A 24,529-nucleotide genomic window follows, 5' to 3' on the forward strand; every position below is an offset into this window, starting at 1 on the left:
TCTGGTTCCTCCTATCAAAAAGGGAATATCTAAGAAGAAGAAGAAGAAGAAGAAGAAGAAGAAGAAGTGGACAGTGATCTATCCTAACATTCCCTCTGCCATATGTCCAGTTCTACATGGGGGAGGACTGCCAATACCTGAACCACTGACAGAGTATGAGATTGCTTCTGATGGGGATTCTGAATGTCCTGAACCATGTACATCACAAGATCCAAAGTTTCTTCCAAATATATCATCAACTGATGATCCACAAAAATTGTCCTCTCGATGGCAGATTTGTGGTGACTTGAAAGTGGTTGCACTGCTATTAGGTATGCAGTTAGGGTATACTAAATATTGTCTGTGAATAGGATAGCTGAGCTCATGCATCGCATTACAGTATACATGAACGGCTGCCCAGAAAATCTCTTCAACCAGGTATAAGGAATATTAAGAGTGAAGCTCTAGCAGATCCTAGAATTATTCTGCTCCCACCCTTGCGCATCAAGTTGGGTCTCATGAAAAACTTTGTTAAGGGAATGAACAAGGATGGTGACGCGTTTAAGTACTTAAGGCAAACACTCCCTTACTTAAGTGATGCCAAAGTAAAGGAGAGCATCTCTGTAGGCCCACAGGTTCGAGAGCTTCTTGGAGACCATACTTTTGATGGAGTCACACAAGGTGATGAGAAGCATGCATGTGAATGTTTTAAGACAGTCTGTTTACAGTTCTTAAGGAACAAATGAGCAATAAATTACTAGGAGATTGTAGATAACATGTTGTCATCTTATGAAAAACTTGGTTACAACATGTCACTGAAAATGCATTTCTTACATAGTCATCTTGACTTCTTCCCTAAAGATTGTGATGCAATAAGTGATGAAAATGGGAGTGATTTCATCAAGATATTGCCACATTTGAGAAGAAGTATGCCAGAAAGTGGAGCCCTACTATTTTCGCAGATTACTGCTGGACTGTCATAAAGGATGTTCCCGATTATGTGTATAAATGTCAAGCCAAGCGAAAACGGTCATCATCTGAATTTATCTCTGAACAAAATATGTAATTGTATACACTGTACATATGGACATTTAACATTTGTAATCCTTCATATACATTTGTGACCATTTGGTTTATATATTTTCTTTTGTGCTTTACACACTTCTAGTACAAATTAGACTTGCACAGTATTTTCATTCATGTAATATTATCTTCATTCTTCCTTAAATTTTACTTTTGTACTTCCAGAATGGCACTGAAATTTATCAATGCATAATACACAACATAATTCAAGTAATTATTCACTTAAAATTTGTTACGCTGAATCTTGGAACATGAATGCATTTTTAGTTAGTGAGTTATTTATACAAAACTGTAGATTACTTTAAAAAAAATAAACAATAAAAAACTAGAGCTAAATATTTATGAAGATGATGATTATGTATCATTTTATGCTCAAAGGAAAATACAATTTAAAAAAAAACTAGAGCTAAATGTTTATGAAGATGATGATTTTGTATCATTTTATACTCAAATAAACATAACTAATTCAAAATCATGCAATTCACACACTTTCACTTCAGATTTGTTGTTCAGTGTAATCTGTGGTTCCTTCAGCTACTGGTTAGTGTCAGGTTTCTGATCTACAGCTTCCTGACAACAAACTTTCTAGAAGGGAGTGCTGCCATTGGTCAACATCTGAGGGACATGCTGCCTTTATAGCCACATGCTTCAGAAGCCACAAGCGGGAGAGCCCATCACCACTACGGCAAAGTTTTGCACACCACTACCAGAGGTTGATGTTGAGGGAGTAAATATACCAGATACTGCCATTGACCTGGCCACAGCAATAGTTAATGTCTATATCATTGAGCCTTGACATGAACAATCATATTTTTCTGATGTTCAGAAAATGAAAGACAGTCTGTGACCTACATTTTTAGGTTTCACATTTCTCAATTAGGGTCACACACTACAGGAATCAGAGAGGGTGGTCATAATTGATACAGACGGCTGGTAGAACACATGATGAATTTTCATTAAGTGGCTGACCAGTCTCCACAAATAAAGTCACATGTGAACCAGGAAGACGTGCCCAAAGCATTGACACTTAAAGCACCACTTTAGGGTTGGAAGTACAGCTTCACATTGCAACAGTCAAACATTTTGGTCTTCTTTGGGAGCAAATCCCCATAATAGTGAGGATGAGTGAGATGGCATCTACCTTCTTGTCCGGCAGGTCTCAATGTGCACAATGCATGAAGTGGATGCCACACCTCATGAAGGATTCACATAGTTTTTTATCCATCTGCAGCATTAAGTCCTGGTGAAAAATTAATCCCTGTACCATGTTAAGTGCTTATGGGCTTTTATGGCAACAAGTGTATCACCAAGTCATTTAAATGATAATAACAGTCAGAACTGGATAGTATTTGCTGTCTTAATTAAGATAGAACCGCTTCATAATTTACTACAGAAAGAGAATTCACTACACGTTTTCCGTATTGTCCACAAAGGACACCAGTTTAGTTGAGAGAAAACATCCTCCATTTGTACAAACCAGGAACAGAGGGGAGAATGTGTGTTCAAGTTGCTCAGTCTCATTTTCCTCTCATGACATTGCCAAGAAGGGGAAGTTCATAAGAGTCCTAATGAAGTGTACTGAATTGTGGTCTGTATGAAGAGACTGCAAGAGCCTCAAAGTTATCGGCTAATAAATCTGGCCACTTCATAATGACAAATATCTGCTATGAATGAGAGCTCTTCCCCTGGGTGCCACCCAGCCATGGTGAAGGCCACTTGGCTTTCAGGCCAGTGCCTTGAGTCCCACTACCTGCTACCCCTAAATGGACAGCCATCTACTCCTTCACATACGCAAAGTGGTGACAACTCAGGCATCAGTATGGTGAATCCCAAGGGCTACCACATTATATGTATCTGATGACCTCCATATGGACTAGCAATCAAGCTGAGCATTGACAAACCTTCCCTGCATGGCCTGCATATTCTGTAAAATAGGTGGAACATAATGGGAAAGGCTATAATCAAAATCCTTTAAGTGAGCTAGGTTGTCAAAAGATAATCTCTCCTGGGAAGTAAGCCTGAGACAAGATACATTCAGAGCATGTAACTGCTACACAAGAAAGGAAATAGTATTGCAACAGCATGGTGCACCAAGTTCCCCTTGCATGTATTCACAAAACAGTTATGAGCTCTCCTGTGGAGCCAAGTGGATACTTTGTTCGTGGTCACACCCATATTGAGTCCTGTGTACTGGTCATTATGAAGTTAGTACATGATGTTGTTGCTTTAGCAGGTCACTGTACCTTTGATGGAGTCAGTAATGTGACATCACACTTCTAATTTGTCCTGTTGAGAAGTATCCCTGCAATGAATGCTTGATTCTCACTATCCCCTTGACCTAAATCTCTCTTAGCCCCAGTACTCCGCATGCCTTAAAAATAGCACTGTTATCCTAGTTGTTTTACAAACATACAGAACTTTTTGTAGTATGTTGCCTAGCCAGAGTGTTAAAAGCTGCTTCTCTCAAAAAAACATGGTCAACATTTAGAACTACCTCCTTTCCCAGTTCATAGGATAATATTCATCAAACATAATAACAACTTACAAGACAATTCAATATTCTCTTACATTATTTATTTTAATTATACAGTAGTAATCCATGAGAGAGGCAAGAGACAGACTTTTTTCCCAGATACTTCAATATTGCTTATCAGTCTGGGAGTAATACCAGATAGGATTGATAAGAGGAAATATAGAAGATCATACGAAGAGCAGCTCATTTTGTTACAGGTTCATTTAATAAATGCAAGAAGCTTTACAGAGATGCTCAGCCAACTCCAGTGGCTGAGGTTGCAAGAGCAGCATTCTGAGTCATGGTGTGGTTTAGTGTTAAAATTCAAAGTGTGTAAATTTCTAGAAGAGTCAACAAAGATTGCTTCCTCCAACTTATATATTCATCTCATACAGACGCTTATGAATAATCATTTTTCACACAAACCATTCATGACTGGGTCAGGAAAGGAGGCGGTACGACAAATTTACACTTATTTTAGAATACAATTACATTTACATCTGCAGTCATTTTCTGGTGTGCAACACTGTCACTTCCTCCTTCCCTGATCCAGTTATGAATGGTTTGTGGGCTGAGAAACAAGCTGGGCACAACTTGCAAATCATTCTCATGGCTTCAATTATCCCAGTATCTTAACCTTGCTTATTGAAGTCCACCGAAGTTGTCCTGGATACCTTGCTGAACCAACATACCACAAAAAAGGATATTATATAAAACTAGTTTTGCCATAGCCTACGGGGTGTTTCCAGAATGCATCTATCCATATAAAGTTTGGAAATTAATTGAAACACATAGATAGGACTCAGTTTGTGAGGGGACTTATGAGTCATTCCTAGATACCTTACTTAATAAGAGCACTGCACACAAATGGCAAGGTCCTACCTTGAGTTGTTCTCTCCACATGGTTTTGATTTGTTAAAAAGTTTCAAAACCATGCACATTCCACTACAGAGTGAATGATTCATTCTGGAAACAATCCATGGGCTCTAGGTAAGACATTGCTCTGAAATAACTTTCCCTCCAGGTGTGTTAGGGCAGCAAGGCATACCGGAGATGTTCCATGAAATTTGAAAGTAAAATACCTATTTTTACTGATAAAGGAAAGAATAAAAGTAGCACTCACAACATATATGGAAAGTTGTTACCAGCACTACACCTTTTATTTGTAATGCACCGATGACTTTCCATTATTGTACTTAGACGTAATGTTGTTGTTGTGGTCTTCAGTCCTGAGACTGGTTTGATGCAGCTCTCCATGCTACTCTATCCTGTGCAAGCTTCTTCATCTCCCAGTACCTACTGCAACCTACATCCTTCTGAATCTGCTTAGTGTATTCATCTCTTGGACTCCCCCTATGATTTTTACCCTCCACACTGCCCTCCAATACTAAATTGGTGATCCCTTGATGCCTCAGAACATGTCCTACCAACCGATCCCTTCTTCTGGTCAAGTTGTGCCACAAACTTCTCTTCTCCCCAATCCTATTCAATACTTCCTCATTAGTTATGTGATCTACCCATCTAATCTTCAGCATTCTTCTGTAGCACCACATTTCAAAAGCTTCTATTCTCTTCTTGTCCAAACTATTTACCGTCCATGTTTCACTTCCATACATGACTACACTCCATACGAATACTTTCAGAAATAACTTCCTGACACTTAAAACTATACTCGATGTTAACAAATTTCTCTTCTTCAGAAACGCTTTCCTTGCCATTGCCAGTCTACATTTTATATCCTCTCTACTTCGTCCATCATCAGTTATTTTGCTCCCCAAACAGCAAAACTCCTTTACTACTTTAAGTGTCTCATTTCCTAATCTAATACCCTCAGCATCACCCGACTTAACTCGACTACATTCCATTATCCTCGTTTTGCTTTTGTTGATGTTCATCTTATATCCTCCCTTCAAGACACCATCCATTCCGTTCAACTGCTCTTCCAAGTCCTTTGCTGTCTCTGACAGAATTACAATGCCATCGGCGAACCTCAAAGTTTTCATTTCATCTCCATGGATTTTAATACCTACTCCAAATTTTTCTTTTGTTTCCTTTACTGCTTGCTCAATATAGAGATTGAATAACATCGGGGAGAGGCTACAACCCTGTCTTACTCCCTTCCCAACCACTGCTTCCTTTTCATGTCCCTCGACTCTTATAACTGCCATCTGGTTTCTGTACAAGTTGTAAATAGCCTTTCGCTCCCTCTATTTTACCCCTGCCACCTTTAGAATTTGAAAGAGAGTATTCCAGTCAACATTGTCAAAAGCTTTCTCTAAGTCTACAAATGCTAGAAACGTAGGTTTGCCTTTCCTTAATCTTTCTTCTAAGATAAGTCGTAAGGTCAGTATTGCCTCACGTGTTCCAGTATTTCTACGGAATCCAAACTGATCTTCCCCGAGGTCGGCTTCTACTAGTTTTTCCATTCGTCTGTAAAGAATTCGTGTTAGTACTTTGCAGCTGTGGCTTATTAAACTGATTGTTCGGTAATTTTCACATCTGTCAACACCTGCTTTCTTTGGGATTGGAATTATTATATTCTTCTTGAAGTCTGAGGGTATTTTGCCTGTTTCATACATCTTGCTCGCCAGATGGTAGAGTTTTGTCAGGACTGGCTCTCCCAAGGCCGTCAGTAGTTCCAATGGAATGTTGTCTACTCCGGGGGCCTTGTTTCGACTCAGGTCCTTCAGTGCTCTGTCAAACTCTTCACGCAGTATCGTATCTCCCATTTCATCTTCATCTACATTCTCTTCCATTTCCATAATATTGTCCTCAAGTGCATCGCCCTTGTATAAGGGAACAATTGACACGAATGGGGGAAGAAATACAGTAGCAGACGAATGGGTAGCTCTGAGGGATGAAGTAGTGAAGGCAACAGAGGATCAAGTAGGTAAAAAGACGAGGGCTAGTAGAAATCCTTGGGTAACAGAAGAAATATTGAATTTAATTGATGAAAGGAGAAAACATAAAAACGCAGTAAATGAAGCAGGCAAAAAGGAATACAAACGTCTCAAAAATGAGATCGACAGGAAGTGCAAAATGGCTAAGCAGGAATGGCTAGAGGATAAATGTAAGGATGTAGAGGCTTATCTCACTAGGAAAGATACAGCCTACAGGAAAATTAAGGAGAACTTTGGAGAAAAGAGAGCCCCTTGTATGAATATCGAGAGCTCAGATGGAAACCCAGTTCTAAGCAAAGAAGGGAAAGCAGAAAGGTGGAAGGAGTATATAGAGGGTCTATACATGGGCGATGTACTTGAGGACAATATTATGGAAATGGAAGAGGATGTAGATGAAGATGAAATGGGAGATATGATACTGCGTGAAGAGTTTGACAGAGCACTGAAAGAACTGAGTCGAAACAAGGCCCCGGGAGTAGACAACATTCCATTAGAACTACTGACGGCCTTGGGAGAGCCAGTCCTGACAAAACTCTACCATCTGGTGAGCAAGATGTACGAGACAGGCGAAATACCCTCAGACTTCAAGAAGAATATAATAATTCCAATCCCAAAGAAAGCAGGTGTTGACAGATGTGAAAATTACCGAACTATCAGTTTAATAAGTCACAGCTGCAAAATACTAACGCGAATTCTTTACAGACGAATGGAAAAACTGGTAGAAGCCGCCCTCAGGGAAGATCAGTTTGGATTCGGTAGAAATGTTGGAACCCGAGAGGCAATACTGACCTTACGACTTATCTTAGAAGAAAGATTAAGGAAAGGCAAACCTACATTTCTAGCATTTGTAGACTTAGAGAAAGCTTTTGACAATGTTGAATGGAATACTCTCTTTTGAATTCTGAAGGTGGCAGGGGTAAAATACAGGGAGCGAAAGGCTATTTACAATTTGTACAGAAAGCAGATGGCAGTTATAAGAGTCGAGGGGCTTGAAAGGGAAGCAATGGTTGGGAAGGGAGTGAGACAGGGTTGTAGCCTCTCCCCAATGTTATTCAATCTGTATATTGAGCAAGCAATAAAGGAAACAAAAGAATATTTTGGAGTAGGTATTAAAATCCAGGGAGAAGAAATCAAAACTTTGAGGTTCGCCAATGACATTGTAATTCTGTCAGAGACAGCAAAGGACTTGGAAGAGCAGTTGAATGGAATGGACAGTGTCTTGAAAGGAGGATATAAGATGAACATCAACAAAAGCAAAACGAGGATAATGGAATGTAGTCGAATTAAGTCGGGTGATGCTGAGGGAATTAGATTAGGAAATGAGACACTTAAAGTAGTAAAGGAGTTTTGCTATTTGGGGAGCAAAATAACTGATGATGGTCGAAGTAGAAAGGATATAAAATGCAGACTGGCAATGGCAAGGAAAGCATTTCTGAAGAAGAGAAATTTGTTAACATCGAGTATTGATTTAAGTCTCAGGAAGTCGTTTCTGAAAGTATTTGTATGGAGTGTAGCAATGTATAGAAGTGAAACATGGACGATAACTAGTTTGGACAAGAAGAGAATAGAAGCTTTTGATATGTGGCGTTACAGAATAATGTTGAAGATTGGGTGGGTAGATCACATAACTAATGAGAAGATATTGAATAGGATTGGGGAGAAGTGAAGTTTGTGGCACAACTTGACTAGAAGAAGGGATCAGTTGGTAGGACATGTCCTGAGGCATCAAGGAATCACAAATTTAGCATTGGAGGGCAGTGTGGAGGGTAAAAATCATAGAGGGAGACCAAGAGATGAATACACTAAGCAGATTCAGAAGGATGTAGGTTGCAGTAGGTACTGGGAGATGAAGGAGCTTGCACAGGATAGAGTAGCATGGAGAGCTGCATCAAACCAGTCTCAGGACTGAAGACCACAACAACAACAACAACAACATATAGAAAGGTGCACTGATGATGGTTCCATGAATGTAAACCAAGTGTTACATGAAGAACGGCTTCTTGTTAAGACCAAAATACTAAATTCAATCTTCTAAAATTGTTTCACTGTGGTAGATCATAATATGGTCATCCCTTTAATCACTGCATGAGTGGTGAAATAACTTTCAGGTAAGTGATAATGGAACAAAAAATCAACTAAAATTATTCTACAGAGGAAAAGCAACTAGACCTGATGAGATAATTGTATAATTTTATACAGAGTCTGTGGAATTACTTCCTCTCCTTTGTTATGCCACTCTCATAGGTCACTGGAGCAGTGAGGCATTCCAAGCGACTGGGAAATGGATGCAGGTTATTTCCATTTACAAGGTATATTATCCAAGAGAGACACACAAGAATAGGCCCGCACCATTGACGTAAATCTGTTCAAGATATGAAACACTTTCATGCAAGTGTATTGTGGTCCTACTGGGGAATGGAAGATGCCTCTGTAGGAATCAGTGTGCATTCTGCAAACAACCACCTTTTGAAACTCAGCTTGCTTTTTTACACACGAGATCCAGAGGACAACAAACAGCAACTCCCAGGTGGTGATATGGCGGATACCATCATAAGTTCTGTGGAGGGTTCACAAATGGTGATGGTGGTGGTGGTCATGGTGGTGGTGGTCATGGTGGTGGTGGTGGTGGTTGTTGTGGATAGAACATCACAATGTCACACTATTTAAGCAAAATGCTTGGTGCAGGGACTAACAGTAAGGTACTGTGCATAAAGGAGCCTGAAGAGCCATTACTATTCTATTACACTATTGATCATCACTACAAACCTAAACAACTTTAAAATATCTAGGAGTATCTGCACAGAATAAACTAAGATTGAACAAAAACATAAAATTAACTGTAGGAAAATTGGACAGCAGATTCACTGGAAGAACCTAAGGAAATGTAATTCACCCATGAAAGCAGCAGCTTATAAGATCTTTATTTACTTCGCCAGCCCAAGACCGTTATCAGGCAGGATTAATGGGGGACAGATAGAAGAATGAAGAACATCATGTTTAATCTTTGATTCATTTACTAAGCACAAGAACATCATAGATTAGATTAGATTAGATTAATACTAGTTCCATGGATCATGAATACGATATTTCATAATAATGTGGAACGAGTCGAATTTTCCGATACATGACATAATTAGGTTAATTTAACAACATACTTAAGTTAATATAACAACTTTTTTTTGTGTTTTTTGTTTTTCTTTATTTATTTTTTTTCCCCTTAATTTATATCTAAAAATTCCTCTATGGAGTAGAAGGAGTTGTCATTCAGAAATTCTTTTAATTTCTTCTTAATTCACCCCTTTCTGTGCCAAAGTTAGATTTAATCTTGAATAGTGAAGATCATCCTTTCTCCTAGTATTGTAGTTATGCACACTGCTATTACTTTTGAATTGGGTTTGGTTGTTAATAACAAATTTCATAAGAGAGTATATATACTGAGGAGCTACTGTGAATATCCCTAGATCCTTAAATAAATGTCTGCAGGATGATCTTGGGTGGACTCCAGCTATTATTCTGATTACACGCTTTTGTGCAATAAATGCTTTATTCCTCAGTGATGAATTACCCCAAAATATGATGCCATATGAAAGCAATGAGTGAAAATAGGCGTAGTAAGCTAATTTACTAAGATGTTTATCACCAAAATTTGCAATGACCCTTATTGCATAAGTAGCTGAACTCAAACGTTTCAGCAGATCATCAATGTGTTTCTTCCAATTTAATCTCTCATCAATGGACACACCTAAAAATTTGGAATATTCTACCTTAGCTATATGCTTCTGATTAAGGTCTATATTTATTAATGGCGTCATACCATTCCCTGTACGGAACTGTATGTACTGTGTCTTATCAAAATTCAGTGAGAGTCCGTTTACAAGGAACCACTTAGTAATTTTCTGAAAGACAGTATTGACAATTTCATCAGTTAATTCTTGTTTGTCAGGTGTGATTACTATACTTGTATCATCAGCAAAGAGAACTAACTTTGCCTCTTCATGAATATAGAATGGCAAGTCATTAATATATAATAAGAACAACAAAGGACCCAAGACTGACCCTTGTGGAACCCCATTCTTGATAGTTCCCCAGTTTGAGGAATGTGCTGATCTTTGCATGTAACGAGAACTACTTATTTCAACTTTCTGCACTCTTCCAGTTAGGTACGAATTAAACCATTTGTGCACTGTCCCACTCATGCCACAATACTTGAGCTTGTCTAGCAGAATTTCATGATTTACACAATCAAAAGCCTTTGAGAGATCACAAAAAATCCCAATGGGTGGTGTTCGGTTATTCAGATCATTCAAAATTTGACTGGTGAAAGCATATATGGCATTTTCTGTTGAAAAACCTTTCTGGAAACCAAACTGACATTTTGTTAGTACTTCATTTTTACAGATATGTGAAGCTACTCTTGAATACATTACTTTCTCAAAAATTTTGGATAAAGCTGTTAGAAGGGAGATTGGACGGTAATTGCTGACATCAGATCTATCCCCCTTTTTATGCAAAGGTATAACAATAGCATATTTCAGTCTACCAGAGAAAATGCCCTGTTCCAGAGAGCTATTACACAGGTGGCTGAGAATCTTACTTATCTGTTGAGAACAAGCTTTTAGTATTTTGCTCGAAATGCCATCAATTCCATGTGAGTTTTTGCTTTTAAGCAAGTTTATTATTTTCCTAATTTCAGAGGGAGAAGTGGGTGAGATTTCAATTGTATCAAATTGCATAGGTATGGCCTCTTCCATTAACAGCCTAGCACCTTCTAATGAACACCTGGATCCTACTATATCCACAACATTTAGAAAATGATTATTAAAAATATTTTCAACTTCTGACTTTTTGTTCGTAAAGTTTTCATTCAATTTGATGGTAATACTGTCTTCCTCTGCTCTTGGTTGACCTGTTTCTCTTTTAATAATATTCAAAATTGTTTTAATTTAATTATCAGAGTTGGTGATTTCAGACTTGATACACATACTCCTGGATTTTTTAATAACTTTTCTTAATATAACACAGTAGTTTTTATAATTTTTGATAGTTTCTGGGTCACTACTCTTTCTTGCTGTCAGATACATTTCCCTTTTCCGGTTACAAGATATTTTTATACCCTTAGTAAGCCATGGTTTGTTACAAGGTTTCTTACGAGTATATTTAACTATTTTCTTGGAGAAGCAGTTTTCAAATGCATTTACAAAAATGTCATGAAATAAATTATATTTTAAATTGGCATCAGGTTCACGGTACACCTCATCCCAGTCTAACTGCTGTAGGCTTTCTCTGAAATTTGCAACTGTTAAATCGTTGACTGAACATACTACTTTGGAGGACTGTTTAGTATTGCTGAATAGACAAGTATTCCAATAACAGAAACTACAAGAGGTGTAGTGTGTGATGGAAATAGCCATACAATGATAGCCACTTTTTGCCCGGTACTTCACAGGGGTTTATGATTTATGTATGTGTGTCTATGTAGATGGGACTGCAGGGATTTACTATTGAAACTGAATGTGCTTCATTGCATCCAGTATGGGGCAATTTGGGGTGGGGAGATTATAATAGTAAAAAAAAAGCCTACCCTACACTAAATATAGCAAAACGTGGCTTGTTGAGTAGACGTAAAAAAGTTGTATATCATCATCATTTTTATTTCCCCTAGCGAATTTCAGTCCTTCACAGACTGTACACGTGTGAAATGTATGGAATGTGCATCACTAGTCTGTTTGTCCTCAAAAGGTCTACATGCGAGTCCTTTTCAGTCCCTGGTGTACGTGACACATACCTTGTTTCCAGCCTTGCACAACCTATCTCCTTTTCTTCCTGAGGCAGAAGTAAACAGTTCTGACAGGTACACAGAGTTTTTCTACTTCTCAATGTATGTGCCAGATATACTTTGAATTTTGTCTTCTTAAATTAATTAATGACCACATGTTCTGCTCCATGAGATTTTAAATTTTCCTCATGGTGGATTTTCCTTTTGAGATAATTAACAAATTAACAAAGTGAAAACTAAGTTCACAGAAACTTACCTTAGGATCCTTGGCAACAAAGTCTGGAATCATTGTCTTTGTGCAATTTAGCCAACTGGGCACACGAGAGGCCTCTCTGCTAATCTTTGTCACCTGTGGCCCCAGTTCATCCTGCGATTATATGAAATAATTAGAAGAAATGATTATCAGGACATAAAGGAACAAAACATACTGTATACATCCTCACATCTTTCTTTACAATTAATGCACCCCCCTCCCCCCCCCCCCCCTCGCCACCCCAAATTCCCTCTAGTAGCAAACTGATAATGCCTTGATGCCTCAGGATGTGTCCTGTCAGTGGATCCCTTCTTTTATTTAAGTTATGCCATAAATTACTTTTTCTCCAATTTGATTCTGTATCTCCTCCTCAGTTACTTGATCTACCCATCTGATCTTCAATATTTTTTGTAGCACCACATGCAGAAGCTTCTATTATCTTGTATGAGCTCCTTATCATTTATTTTATTTTTATTTATTTATTGTATTTTTTTGCATGGAGACACCAACTGGTGTCTTTTGCAAACGTCATAGCATTTTTTTACAAGTTTAGTACAGTCATATATACATATGTGATTACGTATACATGATACAAATGTACCATTGTACCCAATAAGGCACAATATTGGGTGTTACATTGTACCTATTACAAATATTCAGATTTTACACAACTGTGTGTATATATACAATAGAGGGAAACATTCCACGTGGGAAAAATATATCTAAAACCAAAGATGATGTGACTTACCATACGAAAGTGCTGGCAGGTCGATAGAAACACAAACAAACACATACATACACACAAAATTCAAGCTTTCGCAACAAACAGTTGCTTCATCAGGAAAGAGGGAAGGAGAGGGAAAGACGAAAGGATGTGGGTTTTAAGGGAGAGGGTAAGGAGTCATTCCAATCCCGGGAGCAGAAAGACTTACCTTAGGGGGAAAAAAGGACAGGTATACACTCGCGCACACACACACACACACACACACACACACACACACACACACACACACATCCATCCGCACATACACAGACACAAGCAGACACACACACACATATATATATGTGTGTGTTATAATAGAGGGAAACATTCCACGTAGGAAATATATATCTAAAAACAAAGATGATGTGACTTACCAAATGAAAGTGCTGGCAGGTCGACAGACACACAAACAACCACAAACATACACACAAAATTCAAGCTTTCGCAACAAACTGTTGCCTCATCAGGAAAGAGGGAAGGAGAGGGGAAGACGAAAGGAAGTGGGTTTTAAAGGAGAGGGTAAGGAGTCATTCCAATCCCGGGAGCGGAAAGACTTACCTTAGGGGGAAAAAAGGACAGGTATACACTCGCACACACGCACATATCCATCTACACATACAGATACAAGCAGACATATTGTCTGCTTGTGTCTGTATGTGTGGATGGATATGTGCGTGTGTGCGAGTGTATACCTGTCCTTTTTTCCCCCTAAGGTAAGTCTTTCCGCTCCCGGGATTGGAATGACTCCTTACCCTCTCCTTTAAAACCCACTTCCTTTCGTCTTCCCCTCTCCTTCCCTCTTTCCTGATGAGGCAACAGTTTGTTGCGAAAGCTTGAATTTTGTGTGTCTATCGACCTGCCAGCGCTTTTGTTCGGTAAGTCACCTCATCTTTGTTTTTTTTATATATATATATATATATATATATATATATATATATATATATATATATATACACAATATTTTATTTTAGTTTAATATTAATATTCACTTAAAGAATGTAAACACTTGTCAATCAAGAAATACTTCAGTTTCACTTTGAATAAGTTCCCTTTGTGGCACCTTATAGAGCTCGGTAATCTGTTGTACCATATTGGACCACTAATGCATGGACTATGGTCTGTTGTTTTTAATTTTGTTCTTTGTCTGTAGTAGCAGTCTTTATTTCTTGTATTATAGGCATGCATATCAGAGCACTTTGTTGCTTTGTTTTGATGTGTCACAAAAAAAATAATTAATTTGTAAAGATACAGTGAGTAGACTGTGAGGTATTTATGATGAACAAAGATTTCCCTGCATGAATCTCTATACCCTAATCCATGGATAATTCTGATTGCTCTTTTCTGTAGGGTTAATATTCTGTTCATATGTATGTCGGCAACACAACCCCATATCTCTATCCTGTAATTAATCTGTGCAAAAATGATTCCATAATAAATTGTTTTTAATATCTGATGTGGGACTACTTTTGATAACTGGCTGATTAGATGTAATGAACTGCTGATTTTATTGCATAAAAATTTCATATGGTTTACCCATCTTAGATTTTCATCTAGGTAAATACCTAGAAATCTGCAGCCTTCTGTGTCCACTACTTCAATTCCACCTATGTTACTGATAGAGATTTGGTGTGAGTTTGTAAGTTTAAATGGCAATAACTGAGATTTACTGATATTAACTTTCAAACCTTGATCTTGGAAATAAGTAGTTATTTGACGTAGGCCCTCAGTTGCTACCAATGTTAACTCATCATTTTGTTTACCAAGAAATAACAGTGAGGTATCGTCTGCATAGGTTACCAATTGGGAGTTGAAAGGTTTCTCTATATCATTTATATACACTAGGAAAAGGAAAGGGCCCAAAATTGAGTCCTGGGGTACACCTTGTGTGACTCTCTCATATTTAGACTGGAAATTAATGATTTGATTATTGATTTTGTAAGTCAGCTTTGTACACTGCTTGCGGTTAAATAAATATGTAGCCAGCAATTGCATGGATGCAGCATTTACATTGTATGACTCAAGCTTACTTAAAAGTAACTCATGGTTTACCGAGTCAAAGGCTTTAGTGAGGTCTAGAAATATGCCAGCTGTTTGCATTCCTTGATCAAGGGCACCAAACGTTTTGTGAAGAAATTCCGTAATTGCTGTGATAGTACTATGATCGTTTCGGAATCCATGTTGTTTGTCTGTTAGGAACATATTTTTCAAGAAATAGTCACTAAGTTGTGTCAGCAGCACAACTTCAAATACTTCGCTGAAGACAGGTATTAATGATATGGGCCTGAAATTTGAAACCTCTTCCTTGGATCCTTTTTTATGCACTGGTTTAACTGTGCTCCATTTCAATACATTTGGAAATGTATGTTCTCTAATACTGCAGTTTACCAGGTGGGTGATTATTTTAACTAATTCCTTATTACATTTTTTAATCATGATACTACTCAAACCATCCCATCCGGATGAGTACTTATTCTTTAGGTTATTTATTATCCTGCCTATTTCTTTTTCACTTACTTGTTTGAATTCAAAAGGTGGCTCTTCAAAGGGGCAGAGCTTTACCTCACTACTCACAATTGTGTTATTAACTGGACTAACAGCTGCAGATATAAAGTATTTATTGAAAACATTGCAGACTTTATTAGGATCTTTAATTGTGTTTCCTTCATGTCTTATACTTACAATTTCAGTTTCTGGCTTCGGTGTGGCTTTGCGAAATTGATTTACAATTCTCCACGAGGTCTTGGCTATATTGTCTGACTGAGCTATTTCACTGCTGTATATCTGTTTTCTTAGATTTGAAAGTTCTTTCTTAAAGATTTTCTTGGCTTCATTGTGCTTGGCCTTAAAAACCTGCAGGTTTGTTGACTTGTGTAACACATCCAGGTCCTGGATGTTTTGCCTGAGTTTTATCATATTTGCTGGAAGTATCAGTTCGTTGGTTTTTGCACTTTGGTTATGGGTGAACACTCTTTGTATTTTTTTAACAGGGCAGCATCTGTCAAAGTGTCTTAGCATAGTATCATAGAATTTGGCCCATTTGTTTTCAGATCCTTCAGTCTGGTAAACCAGATCCCAGTCCTCTATAGCTAATTTATTTCTTAGGGCAAGGATGTTACCCTCTTTTAGGATTCTTTTATTTTCGGTAACTTTTGTCATTTTTGGGTTGCTTGTGTTTACATACTCTACAAGCTGGAATTTGTGGTCAGAGTAGTGAAAATCCATATTCCAGCACCTAACACTGTCTTTAATATGTTTACATAGTATAACGTAATCAATTCTGCTAGATGTGGACTTTGTTACCCTGGTATCACTATTTACTACATTTACGAGATTATATGGGTTAAGAGTATCTATTAACCTCATATTACACAAACTGGAAGATTTTGCCTCAATATTCACATCACCAAGTATAGTTAGGTCTCTGGGACCACAACGTCCCACTACTCTACTAAATATGTCTATGAAGCTAACTACATCAGCCTTTGGTGGATGATAAATCCCAATAACTTTATGTTTTCTCATAACCTCTCTACACTCTTTGGTGTGGACTTCGATGCCTGTCACTTCAATCAAGCCTTCTTTGTTGTACTGGTCTAGATAGTTTAATTTCTTGTACTCAAGATTCTCACTAATGTAAACTGCCACACCACCGCCCTTATGTTGCTGTCTACAATAACTATTTGCTAAGGAGTAGCCCTCTAGTTTACAGTAAATAATTTCATCAGATTTTAATCCATGCTCAGTTAGCACTACTATATGAGGTGGCTGTTCATTTACAAAAACCTGTAATATATTTAGCTTATTTCTAAGGTACTGTATGTTTAGATGCATGAGCCTTAGTAGTATTTTTAACTGGTCACTCTGATTATCATCCTTTAAAATGCGCTGAGTTGGTTCACTTACATAAGTTCTGGATCCAGGCATTAAAAGTGTTCCTGTTCTTTGGCAATCTTGCATTTCTCGATCTACTACCGAACCTGGCTTCTGTCTGTCTAGTTCATGTTTCATTTCTGTATAGGACTATACTCCATACAAAATCTCAAAAAGAGATTTCCTAATGCAAATTTATATTCAATGCTACCAAGCTACTCTTCCTCAGAAATTCTTACCTTGCTATAGCCAATCAGCATTTTATATCCTCTATACTTCAGCTATGATCAGTCATTTTGTTGCTCAGATAGCAAAGCTTGTCTACTACTTTTAGTGTCTCATTTCCTAATCTAATTCTCTCAGCACTGTATTATTTAATAAGATTACATTCCATTACCATTGTTTCACTTGTTTTTATATTACAACCTCTTTTCAAGACACTACCAATTCCATTCAACTGCTCTTACCAAGTCCCTTGCTGTCTCTGACAGAATTACAGTGTTATTCACAAACCTCAAAATTTTTTATTTCTTTTCCCCGAACTTGAATATCCTTCCAAATTTCTCTTGTCTCTCCTTTACTGCTTGTTCAGCATACAGATTGAACAACATAAGGAATAGGTTACAACCATACCTCACTTTCTTCTCAAACAGTGCTTCTTTTCCTGTTCTTCAGTTCACAACTGAAGTCTGGTTTCTGTAGCAGTTGTAAATAACCTTTGTTTCCTGTATTTTATTCCTGCTTCCTTCAGAGTTTCAAAGAGTGTATCACAATACACATAACCAAAAGCTCTCTTTTGCTCTAGAAAAGCTACGAATGTAGATTTTCCTTCTTCAGCCTATCATGTCACAGCTGATTCTCCCGAAGACCTCCATTATTCTTAGGGAATCTCACCTATTCCAGAGGCCATGTTTTGACATAGGACTTTCACTGCTCTGACAAAATCGTCTCACACAGACACATCTCACACTTCCTCTTCCTTTTCTGTAATGTTGCTATCAACTTTATTTCTCTCATACAGCCATTCAATGTATTCCTTCCACCATTCAGCTTTTGCTTTTAACTACTGGCATACCATCTGAGATCTTGATACGCAGCTGCTTCGCTTTCCCCAAAAGAGGTCTTCAGTTTTTATGTAGGCAGCATCCACGTTTCCCATAGTTAAAGCCGCTTCCACAGCCTTACATTTGTCTTGCACCCATTCCTGCTTAGTCATTTTGCACTTTCTGTGAATCATTTTTCGTACTCCCTTTCACCTGTTTCATTTCTTGCATTTTTATATTTTCTCCTTCTGTCATATAAATTTAATATCATTTCTGTTTTCTGAGAATTTCTACTGCACTTTACCTTTTTGCAGATTTGACCCCATGCTGCCCCCCCCCCCTCTCTCTCTCTCTCTCTCTCTCTCTCTCTCTCTCTCTCTCTCTCTCTCTCTCCCCCCCCCCCTCCTACCCCCCCCCCCTCCATACTGCTTTATTTCAGTCCATAACAAATTTTCATCTCCCTTAAATATCTGCAGAAATTTATAATGGTATCCACCACACAAAGCAAGATTCCTGTAGTTACTGATGTCAGAAGGGAACCATTTTTAAATCAGAATATAGACTTTGTAGTGGTCTGTACTTATTAATAGTAAAAATAGTTCACTTTTAATTGTAGCTGAATACAGGTCCTCACTAGGAAATTTTGAACTGTTTGTGAGGCATATGGATTCCTTACTCTGCTATCTATCAAACACAGCAAGCAGTTTGTGGTGATTTCAGTATAGATTTTCTGAAAGATTCTGATAGGAAAAAGTATATAGAAATATTATTTGGATCCTAAAATTTAACCTCAGTAATAAAAATTCCAACATAAGTGGATGAAGACAGTAGGATCCTAACTGACAATGTTTTCCTTAATGAAGCTCAAAGCAAGAAAATATAAACTGTATACCTAGTAATAAAAATGCTCTTTGATTATGATGCACAGTCAGCCAGGATAAAACAACAACATAGTGCCTTACGGTATAGACACTTCTCAGTGGAAATTAGTTATAATAATTAATGACTCCAGGACAAACATTTCTAAGCATAGTTTACAAGAGATGATCTGGAATGAAATTTGTAACAAACGAAATGCTGAAATAAAATTTAAACTATTCCGTGATAAATTCATATCATTAGTTGAAAACAGAAATTTGCAGAAGCTAAACAGAAAGGACATTAAATAGCAATGCAAAAAGCCATAGATAACTAAAGGGATTAAACCATCTTGTGAAAGGAAAATGAAAATGAAACTTATTTTTAGGGATAAACTAAGGCCCTGTAGTAGTTGCAAACCACAAAAACTGCTCAAAATTACTAACAAGGGAACCTCCCCATCGCACCCCCCTCAGATTTAGTTATAAGGTGACGCAGTGGATAGGCCTTGAAAAACTGTACACAGATTAATCGAGAAAACAGGAAGAAATTGTGTGGAACTATGAAAAAAATAAGCAAAATATACAACCTGAGTAGTCCATGTGCAACGAATGCAATATAAATGTGAATATTGACTGAGGAACGCCGTGGTCCCGTGGTTAGCGTGAGCAGCTACAGAGTGAAAGGTCCATGGTTCAAGTCTTCCCGGCAGCGAAAATTTTAATTTTTTATTTTCAGAGAATTATCGAAGTTCAAGCACTTACACAAAATCAACTTCGCTCTCCAAAATTCCAGGACATGTTCAGATTTGCTTGGACATATGCAGGATTTGACGGTCTACACGCGGAAAAAATTGAAAATGTTAAAAACATATGTTTTGACAGAGCACAAGGAAAACTGTGCGACTGCGAAACTGTTGCATTCATTTGTTGCAGTTTATGTGACAAACTCCTATGTTTTCATCACTTTTTGGGAGTGATTATCACATCCACAAGAAAACCTAAATCGGGCAAGGTAGAAGAATCTTTTTACCCATTCGCCAAGTGTACAAGTTAGGTGGGTCGACAACATTTTCCTGTCATGTGACCCACATGCCGTCACCAGTCTTGTATAGAATATATCAGACGTGTTTTCCTGTCGAGGAATCGGTTGACCTATGACCTTGCGATCAAATGTTTACAGTTCCCATTGGAGAGCCACGTCCTTTCGTCTACTCATCGCACGGTTTTGCGGTGCGGTCGCAAAACACAGACACTAAACTTATTACAGTGAACAGAGACGTCAATGAATGAACGGACAGATCACAACTTTGCAAAAGTAAAGAATAAAATTATTTCACCCGAGGGAAGACTTGAACGAAGAACCTCTCACTCCGCAGCTGCTCACGCTAACCACGGGACCACGGCGCTCCTGAGTCCGCCATATCCTTGATGTGGCTTATCTTGCACATGGACTACTCAGTTTGTATATTTTGCTTATTTTTTTCATAGTTCCACACAACTTCTTCCAGTTTTCTCGATTGATCTGTGTTCAGTTTTTCAAGGCCTATCCACTGTGCCAGCTTGTAATTAAATCTGAGGGGGGTGCGATGGGAAGGTTCCCTTGTAAAAAGAGTTATGATAAATCAAGGAACATGCACATTATGTCAGAAATCAGCAATTCTGACAACAGATTTAAGTCTATATGGATTGTAGTAAAAGAAGAGGCAGGACAACAGGCCACAGAACACGAGAACATCACACTATATTGACTTATATGGAAGGGCTACAAAAGATCAGTCACAGGTAGCATTCATCTTTAACAACCATTTCTTAAATGTAGTAGAAATTACAGGGGCAAACAATTCAAGGGAAAAACCAAAGCAACATGTTGAAAAAGCAATTGACATAAAATTCAATCATATGGATGTCTCATTTGATTCTCCTTCTAAAATTAAGAACTTTATATGTTCTCTCAAAAATGAAAGGTGATCTGGATTTGCTAGTATTTCAAACAGAGTACAAAAGACTTGTTTCCACATAATAAGCAGTGTGTTTTCTGAAACATGTAATGCATCACTGTCTCAGCGCATTTTTCCAGAGAGATTGAAATGTGCCCCTCTTACACCCCTTTATAAGAAAGGTGATAGCAGAGAAGTCAATAACAACTGACCCATTACACTTCTGACATTTCCCAAAAGTTTTGGAAGGTGATTATTGTAGAACAGTATACCACCTGAAAAACAATAACACCCTCAGTAAACCACAATTCGGATTTCAGAAGAGTTGCTAAACTGAGAACACCATCTGCATCTTCTCTCACCGAATTTTACAAACATTAAATTACAAAATAGCACTTGGTATTTTCTGTGACCTACCTAAGGCATTTGACTGTGTTCAACAATAGAAAATCCAGGATGGACTGTAACAATATTATTCAAAACAAACCCACACACACACACACACACACACACACTCTGATTCCGTATTTCTGGATTTCCGGAAAGCTTTTGACACCGTTCCTCACAAGTGACTTCTAATCAAGCTGCGGGCCTATGGGTTATCGTCTCAGTTGTGCGACTGGATTTGTGATTTCCTGTCAGGAAGGTCGCAGTTCATAGTAATAGACGGCAAATCATCGAGTAAAACTGAAGTGATATCAGGTGTTCCCCAGGGAAGCGTCCTGGGACCTCTGCTGTTCCTGATCTATATAAATGACCTGGGTGACAATCTGAGCAGTTCTCTTAGGTTGTTCGCAGATGATGCTGTAATTTACCGTCTAGTAAGGTCAACCGAAGACCAGTATCAGTTGCAAGGTGATTTAGAAAAGATTGCTGTATGGTGTGGCAGGTGGCAGTTGACGCTAAATAACGAAAAGTGTGAGGTGATCCACATGAGTTCCAAAAGAAATCTGTTGGAATTTGATTACTTGATAAATAGTACAATTCTCAAGGCTGTCAATTCAACTAAGTATCTGGGTGTTAAAATTACGAACAACTTCAGTTGGAAAGACCACATAGACAATATTGTGGGGAAGGCGAGCCAAAGGTTGCGTTTCATTGGCAGGACACTTAGAAGATGCAACAATCCACTAAAGAGACATCTTACACTACACTCGTTCGTCCTCTGTTAGAATATTGCTGCGCGGTGTGGGATCCTTACCAGGTGGGATTGACGGAGGACATTGAAAGGGTGCAAAAAAGGGCAGCTCGTTTTGTATTATCACGTAATAGGGGAGAGAGTGTGGCAGATATGATACGCGAGTTGGGATGAAAGTCATTAAATCAAAGACTTTTTCGTCGCGGTGAGATCTATTTACGAAATTTCAGTCACCAACTTTCTCTTCCGAATGCGAAAATATTTTGTTGAGCCCAACCTACATAGGTAGGAATGATCATCAAAATAAAATAAGAGAAATCAGAGTTCAAACAGAAAGATTTAGGTGTTCGCTTTTCCCGCGCGCTGTTCGGGAGTGGAATGGTAGAGAGATAGTATGATTGTGGTTCAATGAACCCTCTGCCAAGCACTTAAATGTGAATTGCAGAGTAGTCATGTAGATGTAGATGTAGCCACTCTCTCTCTCTCTCTCTCTCTCTCTCTCTCTCTCTCTCTCTCTCTCTCTCTCTCTCTCTCTCTCTCCCCCCCCCCCCCCCCCCCCCCCCCCATACACGCACACGCGACCACAGTCTCTTGCTGCTGTGCCCTCAGCCAGAGACTGTCGTGTGTGTGTGTGTGTGTGTGTGTGTGTGTGTGTGTGTGTGTGTGTGTGTGTGTGTCCAGCAAGTGGCCATAGTAAACAATGTTCTTAAAAGTATTATCAAGTTGTTTCCTGCAATTAATCTCACATTCAGTTTTCAAAAAGACACAACATACTCAGTTCTGCACTAGGGGTACTATACCATTTCAGTCTCTCTACTGTCTGTGGAGTTAGTTGGCATATTAATTTATATTACTGAAGTGGATATTGGCTACATGTCTGTCTTGGCTAAAGTGACACATTCCGTTTGCTATTCATGGCAATTTAACCACATTCCTACTTTCATATTAATTATTAGAGTGACTCGTGCATAACTTCTATTTGACATTTTATATGTAACTCCACACTCATCAGACCAAAAATCTGGTTCTTCTTGCCACTGCACTTCACGAATTCCCACTTTATCTAACTTCAACATATCAGTTTCTCTTTTCCCACATTCCCACTCATAGAATCACCATTTTTGTTTTCCTGTTGATGATATCCTCATGAGTAGTCCCTACTTGGAGATCCAAATGGCAGGCTTTTGTCCCTCTGAAATGTGTTACCAAAGAGGATACCACAATTATTTAACCATGAAGCAGAGGTGCATGCCCCAGGAAAAGTAATGGCTATAGTTTCACACCTTTACTTTCTGCCCATCACAATAGTAGCACAGCAAGGCCATGTTTGCTAACATTACAAGGCCAGATCAGTCATCCATCCAGACTGTTGGCCTGTAACTACTGAAAATGCTGATGACCCTGTTCAAGAACCACAAGTTATTCTGGCCTCTCTACAGATAACCCTCTAGTTGTGGTTGCACCTACGGTACAGTTATCAACATCATTTAGATATGCAAGCACCCTACCTTGGTGAAGTCCATGGTTCATTCATGGGGGGCTCATGTAAACTAAAATGCAGAAGACAATGTGAGGACTGTTCGTAGCCAACCATTGCCAATAACAAAATCAGTTTCCACGGGTCACTCACACAGATAGCTCTACTGCAATGAAGCATTGCTCAAGTCTGCATTCACACAATGTGAGAGTTATTAATAAGATAATCTGTGTGTTCTGCTGCAAAATTCGCCATTGTAGTAGGAAGAGTTGGCCTTCAATAAATCCTGTAGGCTCCTGTTACATTGTATTTATAGCTAAACTTTTTATGGCTGCTGGCAAGGTATTGAAAATTAGTATCCCTGAATAATGGAGAACTTTCTGGGCCAAAGTGAATGACTACTTGTTCATAATGAGTTATATTTAGTACACATAGTTCTCTGAAGAGGCTCCTGCAATATGGTCTTGAATTTACATCACAAATTTCATAACACACTTGTGGACTGGAAAAACCTTAGCTTAGCTTAATGTGTTATCCTGAAACTGGCTACCACATAAAATTGTGGAATGAAGGCAAACAAAGTGCACCAGGTTCTTTATGCCTTTTTTTTCTTTTTTACGGCACCTAAGGTGGAAGACATTTACATTACAAACAAATATTGTTGTTGTTGTTTCAGTAATTCCATTGTGTGCCTCTTCAACTTAATTTACTATCAGCTTTTATTCTCTACAGTTTAACACTAGGGACCTCTTCCATCTGCTTGTCTTCAAATTTTAAATATATGGGGGAACCAAAACTCCAGGAAAGTTTCATGGATTATTTAGGAATATTTGCTGATTATTTTGGTATAAGGGAATCCATCTTCAATGGGTTATTATACAGTAATAAAGTAATTACTGTGATTTATTCTGTTTGTTACCCCAGTTGCGTTTGATTCT

At 38.3% G+C, this 24,529-nt stretch overlaps 1 protein-coding gene across 6 annotated transcripts in view; it reads right to left on the reverse strand.

Moving 5' to 3' along the window:
• Nucleotides 1-24,529, reverse strand: part of LOC124605280 (DNA ligase 3) — a 640,740-nt gene that overhangs the window by 203,796 nt on the left and 412,415 nt on the right. For all 6 annotated transcript variants that reach the window (XM_047136859.1, XM_047136858.1, XM_047136854.1 and 3 more), the window contains one exon: nt 12,507-12,617. In XM_047136859.1, coding sequence (XP_046992815.1) covers nt 12,507-12,617 — 111 coding nt within the window. The remainder of the gene's footprint in view (nt 1-12,506; nt 12,618-24,529) is intronic.

This window comes from Schistocerca americana, chromosome 3 (genome assembly GCF_021461395.2).
Source record: "Schistocerca americana isolate TAMUIC-IGC-003095 chromosome 3, iqSchAmer2.1, whole genome shotgun sequence".
Taxonomy (NCBI): Eukaryota; Metazoa; Arthropoda; class Insecta; order Orthoptera; family Acrididae; genus Schistocerca; species Schistocerca americana.